The 16,450-nt window shown below is 35.1% G+C and overlaps 1 protein-coding gene across 1 annotated transcript in view; it reads left to right on the forward strand.

Moving 5' to 3' along the window:
- LOC23687858 (CD63 antigen) overlaps positions 1-16,450 on the forward strand; it is a 246,870-nt gene that overhangs the window by 228,107 nt on the left and 2,313 nt on the right. Inside the window, exons 3-5 of the mRNA XM_021846561.1 lie at positions 3,773-3,845; positions 4,919-5,034; positions 7,200-7,586. Coding sequence (XP_021702253.1) covers positions 3,773-3,845; positions 4,919-5,034; positions 7,200-7,586 — 576 coding nt within the window. The remainder of the gene's footprint in view (positions 1-3,772; positions 3,846-4,918; positions 5,035-7,199; positions 7,587-16,450) is intronic.

The following is a 16,450-nucleotide window of genomic DNA, read 5'->3' on the forward strand; positions in this document are numbered from 1 at the left end:
CCGGTTTAGTGCAACGAACGAAAGTTGACTGTATTATCAAATTTAGCGAAATTTGCCTTATCGTGCGACAAAACGACCAAAGTTTCACATATTTACTTAGTTTTGCGAAACACTACTATTTTTAATATATTTCAATTAACCCTGTTTTGGGCAATTTTTTGCTGAAAATTTAGTGTGTGTTTATTTGTAAACACAAGTTTATGGCTGTTATAAAGTATGTCTGTCTTAAAAGTATCGATATTTTAGACCAGCGAACTGTTGCGCCACACTAGATTCAAACTCTTGCCTTACTGGTGGGCCATAGTTCGTTTAAAACAATCAATTTTGAAACTGTTATAACTAAAAATTGGTAAATATTCAGACACAATTTTGTTCAGTAAAATTATAGCCAATATGGGTGGTATTAATTTATTTTCAACTGCTATTGTTTTTTATCGAAAACTATGATTATACTACTATGGTCGAGCTTTTGCCCCACCTTACTCTATTCCTTTAGAATTTTATAAATTGCAGGAGCTTTATCTAAGAAATGTCTAGATGTTTCTCTCATAGCAAAAACATCGAGAAAAGATAACAAGTTCGATAAATTTCGGTAGGACTCCGGAGTAGAAGAAAATTGCTGCACAAACTATAGAGTTTCATACTTGATAATTTCCTATTTTCACTACATGTACAAGGGCTGTTTCAGCGGCTAAATACCAATTAAATTGTATTATACATATTCTTCGAACATTTAATTAGGTATTTCAATACAAAAATTATAACTAATGGATTCTCCAAGTTTTCTAAAACATATTTTCAAATTTTATTAGGGTAAGAGCACCGGTTCTAGCCATAGTGCCAAATGTTGCCAAATTAGATAACACACGGATTTTTTAAAGCAAATTGACATAAATCATTTTGTGTTTAATTTAACACATTCATATGATAGTCTAAGAAAAGTACTTAGAAAATGGGATCTCCTATGTGTACTGCAAATACGTCAAATGAAAGTTTTCAATCTTTAATACTTATATATAAAAAAATAACAATTTGTCGCTTTAAAAATTGACCAACACGATTTGGCAACCAGGTCCAGTTTTGGTGAAACCAGATCCAGTTTTGGTCAAATTTCTATCATAAATTCCTAAATTGGCCAATCACATGGATTTCTTATTGGACTGGCCAAATAAGTAATACGATGGCCAAATAAAGTGTACAGTAGACTGATGCAAATTTTGGCTCCCCTATGCGTGAACGATATTATTTATGGTAAATATTATCCTTTCAAAGTTTTGAATGATTCCGAAGAAATTTGGCTGTGCACACACCATTTTAAATTCATATGGAAATTAATAGAAGAAAAGGCTTGACAGGTTCGGGTTTGAATATTTCATTTTTTTTTTCAGGTTTAGGTTCGAGTCGTGCTTGAAAGGCTGAAAAATATCGGGTACTGGTCGGGTTTGAGCTTGAAACATGCCGGATTTGAGTCGGATTGGGTCGGGTATGGTGAGCATTATGAACAGAACTGCATTCTGAAAGCGTCCTTATTCATCAGAAACGATGAATTTGCTTTTTAAACTCTGGTTTTGTTCGGTTTTTTTTTCTATAAACATTTTTCTGGTTTCGGGTCGGGTTTGGGTTTGAACATTAAAATTTTTAGTTGAAAAATTCTCAGAAACCGATGCAGCAATTAATTAAAGGTGAATTGGATTTGATATCAATTAACTATCTGTTGGTGCATTGTGTATTATTTATTATTTATATTACACTCATTCTTTCAATAAGTAAGTGATATGAATTCCATCAAATTTATTACTGTATTTTTGTTCATGAGTTGATTCTTTATTCTTTAAAAAATTACTAATTCTTCTATCGAATAGGAACAATCAAAATGATTTTTTATTTTGCTTTTCGGAAACAGAAATCCTTTATCAGGATATCCAGCAATTTGTTTGATATGAACTATTGTATATACTTCTATATATTTGCATTGATTTATTTTGTGTAGAGAATGAAGTCCTATCGTATGAACACCACGTAGTATTGCAAGCCTCAATGAATAATTTTAATTCAAAACATACCCCTCGTATCTCCCTTTCAATGTTTAACTGAAAGTATCATGTCGATGAGAGACTCCAATAATTATTTTATAACCTGAAAACAACTTGAAAAAAACTTAAGCAATTCCGACAAGTTTTGAATAATTTTAATTTATTTATTATCTCTTCCTAGACCAGCCAAAAATTACAATATCACGTTGATAATATTGAAAATGAATAACAGTACTGGACAAAATAAAGTATACATTGGCTGTTTTCCTATACAAAATAATCAAGTTTGGAAACATGGATCTCAGCTAGTGCTCAGATTGATCTAACATTTTCACCGCAGCTTTAAGGAAACTTAAAATTTGCTAGGTTAGAAATTCAGAGCTTTCTATAAACAAACTTTCGCACAAACTTGTGATTTTGAGAAAAATAATAATGTTTTGAATTTAAAAAAATCCTCAATGGAAACACTTATGCCCTACTGAAAAACAATGTTTAAGATAAGCTAATTGTTTTCAAAAAAAAAAATATGCTGAAAATGGCAAAATGGGTGATAATCAATAACCTAAAATTTTGTGATTTAACAGTTGAGATACATTCATATTTTTTCAGAGCTGCGGTGAAAATTTCAAGTCATTTGGATCACTAAAAGCCGCTATTTCGTATGAAAAATGGCAAATGTGAACATTACTCTGTCCAGCTTTGTATTTTTCATTGCTTTAATTATTCAACATATTATTTAGTATTTGGATTATACGTTTTATTTTTTTTTGTTCCTTATCATTCGAATATGCCGACGTATTTTTAGACATTACTCGTATTTTTTGTTTTCTTCTAAACGTTTTATCGTTTCGACGTTTTGACATTCGACATTTTGTCTTTCGACGTTCTGTCCTTTCGTCGTGTTGTCTTTTCGACGTTTTTTCCTTTCGGTGTTTTGTCTATCGACGTTTTGTCACCCAACCCCCGCAGGTGGTGACAAATCGATCAGTTTTTCAGCGCGAACGGTTGCCAGGTTCTCTAGATTTGTTCGAGGTTTGGCTTCGATGCATCTTCATCTTAAGTGTGCAAATTTGTTTGAGAGTCTAATTTAGTGCGGGATTCGTAATTACAATATACTATTGCAAAAATACTTAGTTTACAAGAAAACTCTCCATAAACTGTATACTGAGCTCCCCATTAACAAAGTATTAAAAAGCAGAAGTTGACATGTATGAAGACATTATACTACTTTTCTAAGTAAATCCTGAGAATGATTAAAATTTAAAAAATGATTGTAGGAAACAGTTGCATGTGTGCAAATACTTTACATATTCACAAATGACCAGATATTTGTGTTAATTTAATCTTCTATTTTTTCTCTCTCATGCTCTATGCCCAAAACAAACAAGCATTTTAATTGCGTTGCAATAATTTCGTATGCACCTTTTATTACCAATAATTTAAATGAATTTATTTCCACTTTGAATTGTTTTTTTTTTGGCAATTCTCCAAACCACATCGAGGTCAATTAATTGAATCAATTTCAATTGAAAGTTCATTTCGCACGATTGGTTGCATTCGAAATACCAAAAATGGATGATGGTGTGTACCTATATACCTCACACTGCCGGTGTCTAGAGGCTACTTTGTGTTCGCCATTCCTCCTTCTCGTGGTCTGTTCGCTATGCAAATTCAATTTTATAATATCAAAATGTTATAACTGACGATATTTCCTGTGTGTTTGCGCATTTCTCTTCCAGATCACCGGGCTGGTCGTCGTAGTGACGGGAGCCATCATTCAGTCGTCCTATCACCACTACTCGAACTTTCTCGGTAAGTACCATTATAATTCGCCTCCGTGCACACATTTTCATTAATCAATTCCACCCGCTTCGATAACTTTTCACAACACCTCTCTGTGCCGAGGGGGGCGTTCATCAATGCAGAGTGGTCCAGCAAGCAGATTTACGTGAAAAGATCAATCATCAATCAATCAATCAGTAAGTTGATCGAAAGTATTTGTCATTTGATGACTCTCCATGGTATTAACTCCAATTTGTCGAAAATGTCGAATGTGACTGTTTTGCAGTTATGGGCAGTATGGTTCTCTAACTCGATATCGAGATACCGAATGTCGAGTAAGGGAGAGTTAAGGCTAAGTAGCCCGTCATTCGTTTTAGCAACAATGATTACTTTTCAGCTTGCATCTCAAAGTGATGAAACTCAATATTTATAGTTTATATTGATTTGAAAAAGTATCACTGTACGCGCTAACATGCATAAAGTATGCTGATACATTTTCAGCTGTGTCAGTGCAAAACCAACTGATTTTCTTTGATTCAAAATCGTGACATGAATTAGCAACAATCATCAACGACGCGTACAAATTTCAATGACGGCCTGCTTCGCCTTAACTGTATTTCCGAAGTAAGCCTTTTTTTTGCAACAAAAAGACACAATAATTCCCAAACGGAAAGGGATAATGATATCTATCACACATCAAATAACGCGTTTTTCTAAGCTCTTAAAGTAGTTCATTGACTACTTTGATGATATATTAGAATTGAGAACGCTGGAACCAGAGAACCAGTTCTCTATGGACCACCCTATGTCAACATAGGAAAACAGCACTAAATCAGTAGTGCTACAAACAACTTGTTTTAGCAAAGTTCAAATTGAATAGGCTACAACTTGCAAAAATATGTATACCATCATTTCTGAAAGTAAGAAAGCTGGTGATTTAGTTTCCATGAATTTTGAATAATACCAAACCAAGGGCTTAACCATTTTCGTCTAAAGTTTCATTCTAAAGCTCTTACTGCATCTTACTGCGTAAAGCTGCTTGCTAGACCACTGTGCAACGATAAAATCTACGAATAACACAATGTTCTGCTCTGGTCATGCAGGTGAGAGCTTCTGGACAGCCCCTATAGTGCTAATCGTCATTGGATCCGTCATATTCGTCGTTGCCTGTTTTGGATGCTGTGGCGCCGCAAAGGAGAGCCCATGTATGATCATAACGGTGAGTATTGGCGACTTGTGGGAGATGCGGAAACCCGGAAGTTAACCACTACAATGGGGGCTATCGGGTCAGCAGAAAGTCATACATATGTAGATGAACTCATTTTACGCAGTGACCCGAACGAAATGGCAAAGCTAAACAATTGCACCGTTTATGATTAGGTTGAGACGAGAGGACTGTGACTGAAAATTTTATACACTGATTTATGACTTTGTAAAAAATAATGCTGTAGCTCTAAAATTGTAATCCAAAGTTTTTTTTTGAGATTTTTTTAATGTTCATTGTAAGCAAAGATACCTTAGATACTTAGATGTTCTATATTTGTACTTAATTTTGTTTTAATCTTTACCGTATTATACGATAAATCTAATGTATTTTATACCATCCGTATTTTTATATAATTGAAAGAAGAAGCAAATGAGAACGTCAATTGCTTTTAAAAGTCGAACAATATCAAGTACCATACCCATTTAATTTCCAATTCATGAACTTTTCCAGTTTCTAATGTGTGCCGTACCATTACATTCTAATAACAGATTACGAAAGTAATAGAGAAGAATCGATAATAATAATAAACTTGAGAGCAAACAGGTAGGTTTAACCCTAAAATACCGGGACGAAGCAATAGTTTTCAAAAATCCTTTCGCAAAATGTTAGGGACTACATGGCTCCTGTGGCGTGATCAGGGGGAGGGGGGCTAGGGTAAAACCACTACAACTCCCCCCCCCCCCCTAGAGCCGAAAATTTTGAAACAAATTTTTGATATAAAACCACTTGAAAACCCAAAAAAATTACGGCAGCGCCGTCTTCAATAGCCTACTTGCTTTTTTCAGTTTTGTAGATGCTAATTGGATTTCAGTTTTTAAAATGCATAAACACTTTTTTCTTCAACTGATTCGAATGATTTGATGACCACCAGAGTAGACGCGGATTCGTCGTACTTATTGCAAAGTATCAGACAATCCGGTCGAGAAAAACCGCCATGCCAAAGTGAATTGTGGAAGTGCCCAAGTGGTTCTGCACCTTATAATGCGGTTATCTAGATTGATTTTCACCCGATGGCAATCTTTACGGGTGTTCCAGATCTTTCAGAAAGCGTACTAGTGGCCACCTTTTTCCATGAACAATCCGTATCATCCGTTTTGTTCGATAATTATGAATTCTGACAAGTTTGGACAAAATCACATTGGTCTAGGATGATTTTCACGAAATGACCATTTTCTCGAATGTTCCGAATTTTTCGGAGAGCCAGATTGCTTACCATCAGAGCCAAGTCCTCTCCAACATCTCTGATATGAAATGAGTTACTAACTAGCGAATCCATTCGAAACACGCACATGTTTGCATTTCCAAAAAACGGACTCACAAGCAACAAGCTACACACTTCATTGCCAATGGCTTTGGTGGCCAGAACATAAATTAAGCGAGTATTGTTGGACAGTCCGTGTATTTCGTATGAAATAACAATTAGCGAGCATTTTAGCTATTTAACAATTGGCGAATTACCCTAGTGGCTACATTATAACAGATTCCGGGAATCTATGACAAAAAGTCGAAAGGACAAAAGGTCGAAGAACAAAAGGTCGAAAATCTTTATTCAAAGAAGGAAAAATTTCCCACCAAGCAAATAATTTTAGACCTTCTGTCCTTTCGACCTTTTGTCTTTCGACCTTTTGTCCTTTCGACCTTTTGTCTTTCGACCTTTTGTCCATAAACCAGTTATGTGTACGAGTATACTGACAAAAATAATTTAAATCCGTTAAGTATTCACTGAACAGAATTCCTTGACGGCATGAAGTGTATCAAATCTGAATAATTTGGTTAATAAAATAAAACTAATGAGGCTTCATCAAATAATATTATATGACAATGTCCTCTTAGAGGATCAGCTTTCGAGTTAATATCTTCAATTAGTCTTATTCCACATGTGATTTATTAATTAGATAACCAGAGACAACGAAAAGTTCCATATAGAGAACGGTTTACTTTCACGATTACGAATGACTATTCCCCCTGACGATGGACGATAAGCACGTGTCTGCCGACAGTACCGCTTACAATGACCGTAAGAATATCACTTTGAAAAAAGTAGATCAAAAATTAATCAATTTCATCCTATGTTTCACTAAGTCTGATTAAATATTGTCGCTTTTTTGTCTTCACAGTTTTCGGTCTTCTTGGGGTTGGTGTTCCTGGCTGAAATCGGCATTGGCGTCGCCGGCTATTACAAACACGAAGAACTGAGCGGCATTTTGGAGAAGGGATTCAACGAAACGCTGGACAACTATAAGACAAATTTGGCCGCCCAAGAGGCCTGGAATCTGGTCCAATCGGAGATGAAGTGCTGCGGCGTCAACGGACCGGAAGACTGGCAGCCAATTTTTAAGAACGATACCGTACCGAAATCGTGCTGCCACGAGTTGCCGATCGGAGTGAACAGGTGTACTCGGAAATACGCCGACCCGGAAGGGTGCTTCCCGAAGCTGTCCGCTTTTCTCGGATCCAAGTCCCTCTTGATGGCTGGAATCGGCGTTGGATTGGCCGCTATTCAGGTAGGTGGTCTAAGTGTGTACCGTTTTGTCTCAAATTTGGCTCATATTCCGCACACTCGACTTTTTATAATGATTTTTGAAGAAATCCACTAGAAATTTTTAACAGGATGATCAATTCTTCTATTATACAAGTCCTTTGCATGTAGAAAATGTGAAAATATCAATTCTTACCTTCGAAATCGACACTGTTTGGGATATGAGTCATTTCGGAATTTGAGGCAGAACGGTAGATCAGTGATCCCAAAGTAGGTGAAATCATCCCCATTGGGGTGATTTACAGCTCAAGGGGCATGAAAACCTTTACAAGGGGGCTATAGTATGTGAAAAATTCAAGTCAAAAACTCGTCATGATTTTAATCCAAGTCTATACTTTTAATGTAAGGTCGCTGAAGTCTCTATTTTAAACAAAAGTCACTTGTTTTCATTTTTATGCTTGCAAAGTAACTTGGGGCGAAATTCTCAATGATTCAGAGAAACCTCTTTCGTGACTATTAGGCAGGCTTTTTGATTTTTTCAGTACTACTTCGTCTAATTCCTCTGGGGATTCCTAATCAAATTGTCTTAAAAATTTTCTAGGAATTTCTCCAACATTTGCTCATAGAATTATATTTGTATTTTTTTTTTCAATTATTTCACGTGTAATTTCTCAAATGAAATTTATTTCAATGATTCATAATGTTACCTAGGGAATTGATCGATTATTTTTTTCAATTATTTTCTTCACCATTTATCAAGGAAATCGTCCAAGATTTTCTCAAGGTCCCAGTTATTTCAAAGATCTTTACAGGGTACCATCATGGATTTCTATAGAAGACTTGGCTGAACAAATTCGTTTGAGTTCTATGATGATTTCCTTAAGAATTTTCTGAAAGATTTACCTAAAGAAATCATGAGCAACAATCATGAAGGAAATTCTTAGAAATCTAGAGATAGTAATCTGAGCTGTTTAGTTGAATATCCATAACTCTTTCTGGACGAAGCAGCACAATTGTGCTAGACACACTTTTTTGAAAAGTCTCATGCAGAGCGGGATTCACATATCAAGCGTGTGGTAGAATAAGGGCGTAAGTCACATGATCGATTTCTCATCGATTCTCTCTTCTGTGAATAAAGGTGACAAGATGCTGGTTTGTAAGCGTTTTTTACTTCAAGACACTAGGCAGCGATGCAATCTTGCGTCCCGAGGTGAAAAAATGCTGACTAACTTGCGTCTTGTCATCTTTATCTTTATCTTTACGCCCTTATTCTAGCACACGCTTGATATGTGAATCCCGCTCTGCATGAGACTTTTCAAAAAAGTGTGTCTAGCACAATTGTGCTGCTTCGTCCAGAAAGAGTTATGGATATTCAACTAAACAGCTCAGATTACTATCTCTAGATTTCTAAGAATTTCCTTCATGATTGTTGCTCATGATTTCTTTAGGTAAATCTCACTCCGTCTTCAACTCTCTATAGCCAATGAGTTACATTCACATATCATGTAGAGTATAGTGTTGGGCGATTTTGAATCGATGTTCCGAAAATCGTTTTTTTTTTTATTCAGATTAATCGATTTTTTGAATCGATGTTTGAAGTATCTTTTTTAGGATTCAGGATTTTCTTCATTCGATTTTTTTATTTGATTCAGTTTGTTGAAATCGATGTACATTTTTCAATGAATTGACGAAAACGAATCTTTTTTTTTTTAACTAGTCATGAAATGTTATATCTGAATTTGTAAAAATAATGTATAAATCAAATGTAAATGCATTTGGTGTTGTTTTAAATCTCATAAATGTAATTCAAATTCGATTCGAATCGATTCACAGGATTCGATTAAATCGGTGAATCAATTCCGCAGCTCAAATGTTGATCGATTCAATAACTTCGATGTTGCAGAAAAATTTGCCCAATGCTAGTAGAGTACAATAAGTTTTAGGGTATTACCACTTCGTAAGGAAGATTTGATCACAAAGGTGAAAAATGGTCCGTCCCGAAAGGGATAAGTTAATAAAACCGAATCTAATGCACACTGGAGATAGCCTAGGTCGCAATGGACCGATGCACGAATTCACTATTTGACGTTTGAGCGGTGCCGTGTTATTAAAGTGACTATGGCAACGAGTGAATTTGGCACCGCTCAAACGTCAAATTAGTGAACTCGTGCATCGGTCCATACGCGTGTCTGTCAAATGATACAAACTCTAGTGGATTTAAATGGTATAGTACTAAATTCTGTGTTCATTTACTTATCTCTGGAAATATTTCTGGTTGAATTTTCCAAGATGGTCTATACGGAAGTCTCAGATAACATACTGGGAAATTCGAAAAAAAAAATCACTGCATGAGATCCTGAAGGACCTAAGACCTTCTTGACAAATTTTCAAAAAAAATCTTTATTGAAATTCTTGGTGAGATATTCGAGACAATATTTGGAGTTATCCCTAGAAAAGTAGAATTCTTGAATGTATCCTAAACAAATTTATCTAAGTAATTTCTTATGAAGTCCGTGAAGGAATCACTATATAAAGTACTGAGGAAATTACGGGCAAATACCTAAATGAAAAAAGAAGCCTTCCTTAGCCGTGTGGTTACAGTCCGCGGCTACCAAGCAAAGCCATTCTGAAGGTGTATGAGTTCAATTCTCGGTCGGTCCAGGATCTTTTCGTAAAGGAAATTTCCTTGACTTCCCTGGGCATAGAGTATCATCGTACCTGCCACACGATATACGAATGTGAATATGGCAACTTTGGCAAAGTAAGCTCTCAGTTAATAACTGTGGAAGTGCTCATAACAACACTAATCTGAGAAGCAGGCTCTGTCCCAGTGGGGACGTAATGCCAAGAAGAAGAAAACCCTAAGTGAAAAAAAATCTGACAAAGTTCCTGGTTGAAATTATGAAAAATACCAATATTATTAAAATACCATAACTTAGCAATAGGGTCCTAAAGCCCTGTCCCAATTTTGGTGCCAAACGCTTAAGTTTAGGTCAAAAACATATGTTTACTCAATTTTCTAATGTTTTCCGATAGTTTAAGTCCAAAAAACATTTTTTTAAGTTTTTTTTTAATTTTGTCACACCCCCTGGTTTAAACTCAAATTTTGGGTGTATTTTGTTTTCCGTGTCCCTTCCGAAATGTCAGAAAGGAACAACCCCGGTGTTAAAAAGTTGAACCCCTGTGGCATTTTTGTCGACTAAGCGAACGTCAAACATGATCTCAAATGTCAAGGATCATTTATGGATCCAATTTTTGAATTAAAGTTTTAATATGATGTATCCGTTATTTGAGCGGGAAAAAATGCTAAAGTAGTTGCAGTAACATGCTCTTTCGTGATATTAAATGAAAACAAGATTTCATTAAACATTTTAGGACCCTATTGTAATATAGGAGTAGATAGGCCAGATGAGCACCCTAAGGATAAGCTCAATTTAAGCCGTTCTTATTTTGGTAAAATTCGTAACCATCCTTATATTAGACATTATTAGTTTAACCTTTAATCATTAAAAGTTTTGAAAAGTAAAAAATAGATGTTTTATCCTCAATCAAAAATACTTCGCGGCAGGTTGTGCATCCAACATATGCATTTTTTTTTTAAAGAAAACTATTATTTTTCATAATAAATCTTCGAGCTGTTTACTAGAATACCTATAAGTAGATGAAAAAACCGAATTTAGTACTATACTATTTAATTCCACTAGAGTTTGTATCCTTTGACAGATACGCGTATTTCGACCTCAACTGTAAGGCCGTCTTCGTGTACTAGACTCGAATTTTCATCTACTTTTTATTTTTTTTAATTCTTGTAATATCCGAAGATATTATCTTGAATATCTGATGGTATTTATCTTCAACAAATTAAAGATTCAAGATTTTATTTAAAAATAAATACATTTCTGAAATTTCATCTAGAACAGATTCCAATTTTATTTTTATAATGAATAAATCTCGCTGGAACGGCCTACTATTTACACTTGGTTTTTCAAAATGTTCAAATTTATACTCATTTGAAAGCTCCTGTCGAGTTATAATTAACACAGTTTTTAAATACCTCTCCATTTTAGACGATTCTTGGCTCACACAATCTGCCATCACTCAAAAATGTATTTGACAACCCCTTCACATAAACATGTATTTGAAAAAAGAAAACATAGGAGCTTCATTTTATATTTGGTGGCCATGTTGGATTTTATCGGAAAATCTGAAGTCTTCGCAACCACCTTTATTGATAGTTTTTGCATCATTGAAAACTGAACTGGTTCTACACAAAACATATAAACATGAATGTTTTTCTGCACGGAGACGGAATTCAACTCAATTTCGGGTTTTTCAACGCAATTCCGTAGTTGAGCCCAATAATTCAGTTTTGACTAAATTTCCAAGGTCCTCACTAGGTAGTTTGGCTTTAATTCCATTAGAAAAATATACTCAATTTTGGGTTGATTTAACGCAAAATTGAGTTCTTTCGACCCAAACATAAGAAAATTTGCATTTACCCAAATATGGCTTATTGGACCAAAGGGGGCTTATTGGGTAGATGCAGCTCTCTCTATTTTTGACAACATTCGTGTGGGAGAAAGAGAAAACCGAGAGATTTTGGGTTGAAACTATAATCGATATACTTAATTTTGGGTAAAGTTAACTCAAAAATTAGGTAAAAACATTTCTCCGTGTATTCACGCTGGTATATTTGCGGTCATATTACGGTGTGGTCAAGATTTCTTGAAGGGTGGTTCAGCAATCTAAGCAATCAGTTGGTGCGAGGTGAGGCCAACTGCAAGGAAGGCGGAAATGACAGCTGTTTTAACGTATCGTTTTACCGCAGAAAACAAATCCGACCGGTGGAGTGAAATTTTTTTTCCGCATTGCTGAGTGAAATTTGCCTTCTTTTTGTGTTCGAAATTATTTAAAAAGCAAGTGTTTTGATGCTTAGTTTGAAGAAGTTTGCTCAATTTGCTTAATTTATCCCACAATATGGATGGATGATTCAAACGATCAAATATAAATGGAGTGTGGCTATGGCATATTTATCTGGAGTGTGGCTAGGGAAAGTTGTCTGTGTCTCCGTACGAGGCTGACGAAAGAAGACTGTTAACGTGTAGTGTCCTTTTTTAAAACGAATTTTGGATACAAGCCTGTTCAAAGAACTTGGTCCAATAATTTTTTTTATTAACTCTTTATTTAAGGCTCATGCGCCATTAGGCATTACGGAGCCGAATTCATTTTATGATTGTTTACAATATTATCTTTGTAACTTAGTAGTCTATGTTAGTTTGGGGAACCGAAGTACTCGCGGTTTGGCCGAGGTTACGGGTTACATGAAAAAAAAAATAGTGGATGGGATTGGATTTGAGGTATTTTTCGTTGGCGTTTAGCCATTCAGCAGCATTCTGTTGATGTAATTGTAGCTGCTCAGTAACGAATGGTGAATAAGATGATCAACTGTAACGATACAACGAAACTAGTTTACGGGGGGAGGGTGGGACGAGGTGGACAATCGACAATAGGGAGGACTAATGGGTAATGTAAATAACAAATATTCCTGTTGCTTCAACGATACAAACATATTTTTGAGGCGGACGAGGTGGACAAAAGACAAGTAAATATGATCGGCAAACCTAAACAATGTTGGCGTCAAATAGATATCCCAGCTTGCTTCAAAAAATCGAAAACGAGCTTCTTATAACCAAGATCAAGCTTACCCAGAACATCTCTAATGTCTTCCTTTTCTGGTATCCCTTGGGCCCTGAAGGATGCACATAAATCGGATCTGGCAATACCATGTTCGGGGCAATCCCATACCATATGGTTGGCGTCTTGATAGTCTGCACCACAGCTGCAGCGATTGCTTTCTGTGAGCCCTATTCGATAAAAATGTGAGCCTAGGGAATAGTGATTGGACATAAGGCGACACATTACCTTCATAAATTCTCGACTTATGTCCAAACCCTTAAACCACGGTTTCTTCGATACCTGCGGGAGAATGGAATGTAACCACCTGCCCATGTCTCCTACATCCCATTTTTGTTGCCAGTTGATCAAAGCGTGCTGACGAGCAATTGTGAAAAATTCGTTGAAGGCGATTTGTCTGTCATAAATGTCGCCTTCCATAGCGCCCACCTTGGCGAGCGAGTCCGCTTTCTCATTGCCCGGTATAGAGCAATGAGAAGGGACCCAGACCAAGGTGATGGTATATGATTGATTCGATAGAGCACTCAAAGTATTTCGTATTTCGCTAAGGAAATACGGGGAGTGCTTTACCGGCCTCATTGAACGCAGGTCCAAAAATTAATGTTCAAATCCAACCAAAAACGTTAAAGCAAAGTGTATAAATGATTGTGAGGCATAACATTTTCTAGCATCCTCTAGCCAAAACAAACTCACCAGCTGTCACCTATTATTTCAACATGGCGGATGCAGTATTCAGACTGATTGAACTACCTCTCTTTTAGATACCTTGGGTGTGGTCACGATTTACGATTGTTGTGATGTATTTGAAGTGTGAAAAATTAACTATCATTATTTATTCATTATAATATGCAAAATAACGATAATAAACAATTTCAATTAACTCTTTTTCATTGAATCCTTTTAGCATGAAAAGATGGAATGTTCGTATCCTTGAAATTGTGAATCTAAATAAAAATACATGAACAAATTTGTACCATGAATCAAGTATATAGTAAGCAATATTCGAGTTCTCTCAAAAGTCTGGACCTCTAGAAAGTTTTCGGGTCTAAAAAAACAACAAAAGGTTTTTAAAATTGCATGCAAAAATGATCGTCAATTTAAAATAAATCAAAAATTCCCCATAAAATGGAAAACAAACAATTATCATTATTCAAAAAACGATCTTAATTGTTCTTATCGCTCAAAATCAAAACATTTTCCATAAGAATCGTAAGGATTATATTGAAGTTTTTTAAAGAGTTGTTTTTAAGAAGGTCTTAAGTCCTGTAGGAATTTATCCGATGATTTTCCTATGACTTTCCCTGCACTGCATGTTTGTCACATTCGACATTTTTTGACAATTTCGAGTTAATACTTGAAAAGTTATTAAAACTTTCGATCAGCTTACTGAAATTTGTGAGGCGATTCTAGAAAATTTGAAAAACAATTATTTTGTAATATTAGTAGTTGTAACCGCATAACAGTCACATAGAGATTATACACGTGCCTCGTAATGTTGTAAAAATTAAATAAATACTATATGGAAACCAGATAAAATATTTTCATGGTCATTCATTTGGTTTTCACTTTTTGATTATTGTTAGTGATTGAATTATGGATTCTTAAGCATTCTACTTATATTTATTTTTTTTATTTAATAGTATCATTTCAAACATTACATTCATTTCTTATATCTAGGTGTTCTGTGTTATTAAACAACACTATCATCCTAATTTGGTAAGACAAATTTATGATTTTATTAACATTTCGTAAACAACATATTATATTTCATTTGCCGTAGCAGTTCAGATTTTTTACAGGTGAGTTGATTTCACCTGCTTATAAGAGAAAAAAACACGTTTTCAATTTACTTAACCTAACATAACCTAAACATATAACGCATTAATCGTGGCAATAGAAGATTGTAACGATTTTTGCCTGAAATTATTAATTATTTTATTTGACATTTGTTACCATGTTTCAACATTGGATATTCTATGTAACTCATTGGTACTATACCAAGGAGGAAGCCTCAGAATCATTTGCAAAATTTTATTTTGAATTCTCTGCAGAGCTTTTTTCCTGGTATTACAACAGCTAGTCCATATTGCTATAGTATACAACATGGCTGGCCTGAAAATTTGTTTCAATATCAAAAGCTTGTTCTTAAGACAAAGTTTTGATTTTCTATTAATAAGGGGATAGAGACAATTTACATATTTATTACATTTGGCTTAGCATTCTCCTTATTGTTTCTGGCGTTACGTACCGCACTTTTACAGTTATTACCTGAGGGTTTTTTTGACCAATTGACCATTTTTTCCATGTGTGGCATGAGGCGAGCATGAAGATACTCTATACTCTGGCAAGTGGAGGAAATTTCCTTTTCGAAAAGATCCTCTACCAGTGGGATTCAAACCCACAACCCTCAGCTTGTTCTTGCTGAATAGCTCCACGTTTACCACTACGACTATCTAGGATTCCTAGGTAAAGCCGTTCACAAATCCATCATTGAAACTTCAAAAGCAGTTTTTCTGTTTGAAACTTTCGATGAAAATATGTGCATTGTGTTTCGATGGAAAAATAGCTTACAGAGAATAAATGTTTACTTTTTCATGTAAAATTCTTTGATTTTATACGAACGAACTGCTTTTAAAAATGCGTATTTAAATTAATGACGGATACCATGTTTCGAGTTGAACAAAAGGTTTTCGATTGTTTTGGATTTTAATACATTTCTACACGGTTTTGTACTAAACCTTGCAATTATTTATATTAGTAACTAGTTTCATCGTATTTAGAAATTATGAAAATATTGGTTTTCATTCAATTATTTTCCCTTTTCCATAGAAAATAATAGCAAAATTTCCCGCAGGAGAATAGGGTCCTAAAGCCCTGTCCCAATTTTGGTGCCAAACGCTTAAGTTTAGGTCAAAAACATATGTTTACTCAATTTTCTAATGTTTTCCGATAGTTTAAGTCCAAAAAACATTTTTTTAAGTTTTTTTTTAATTTTGTCACACCCCCTGGTTTAAACTCAAATTTTGGGTGTATTTTGTTTTCCGTGTCCCTTCCGAAATGTCAGAAAGGAACAACCCCGGTGTTAAAAAGTTGAACCCCTGTGGCATTTTTGTCGACTAAGCGAACGTCAAACATGATCTCAAATGTCAAGGATCATTTATGGATCCAATTTTTGAATTAAAGTTTTAATATGAT

The sequence above is a fragment of the Aedes aegypti genome, chromosome 2 (genome assembly GCF_002204515.2).
Source record: "Aedes aegypti strain LVP_AGWG chromosome 2, AaegL5.0 Primary Assembly, whole genome shotgun sequence".
Lineage (NCBI taxonomy): Eukaryota > Metazoa > Arthropoda > Insecta > Diptera > Culicidae > Aedes > Aedes aegypti.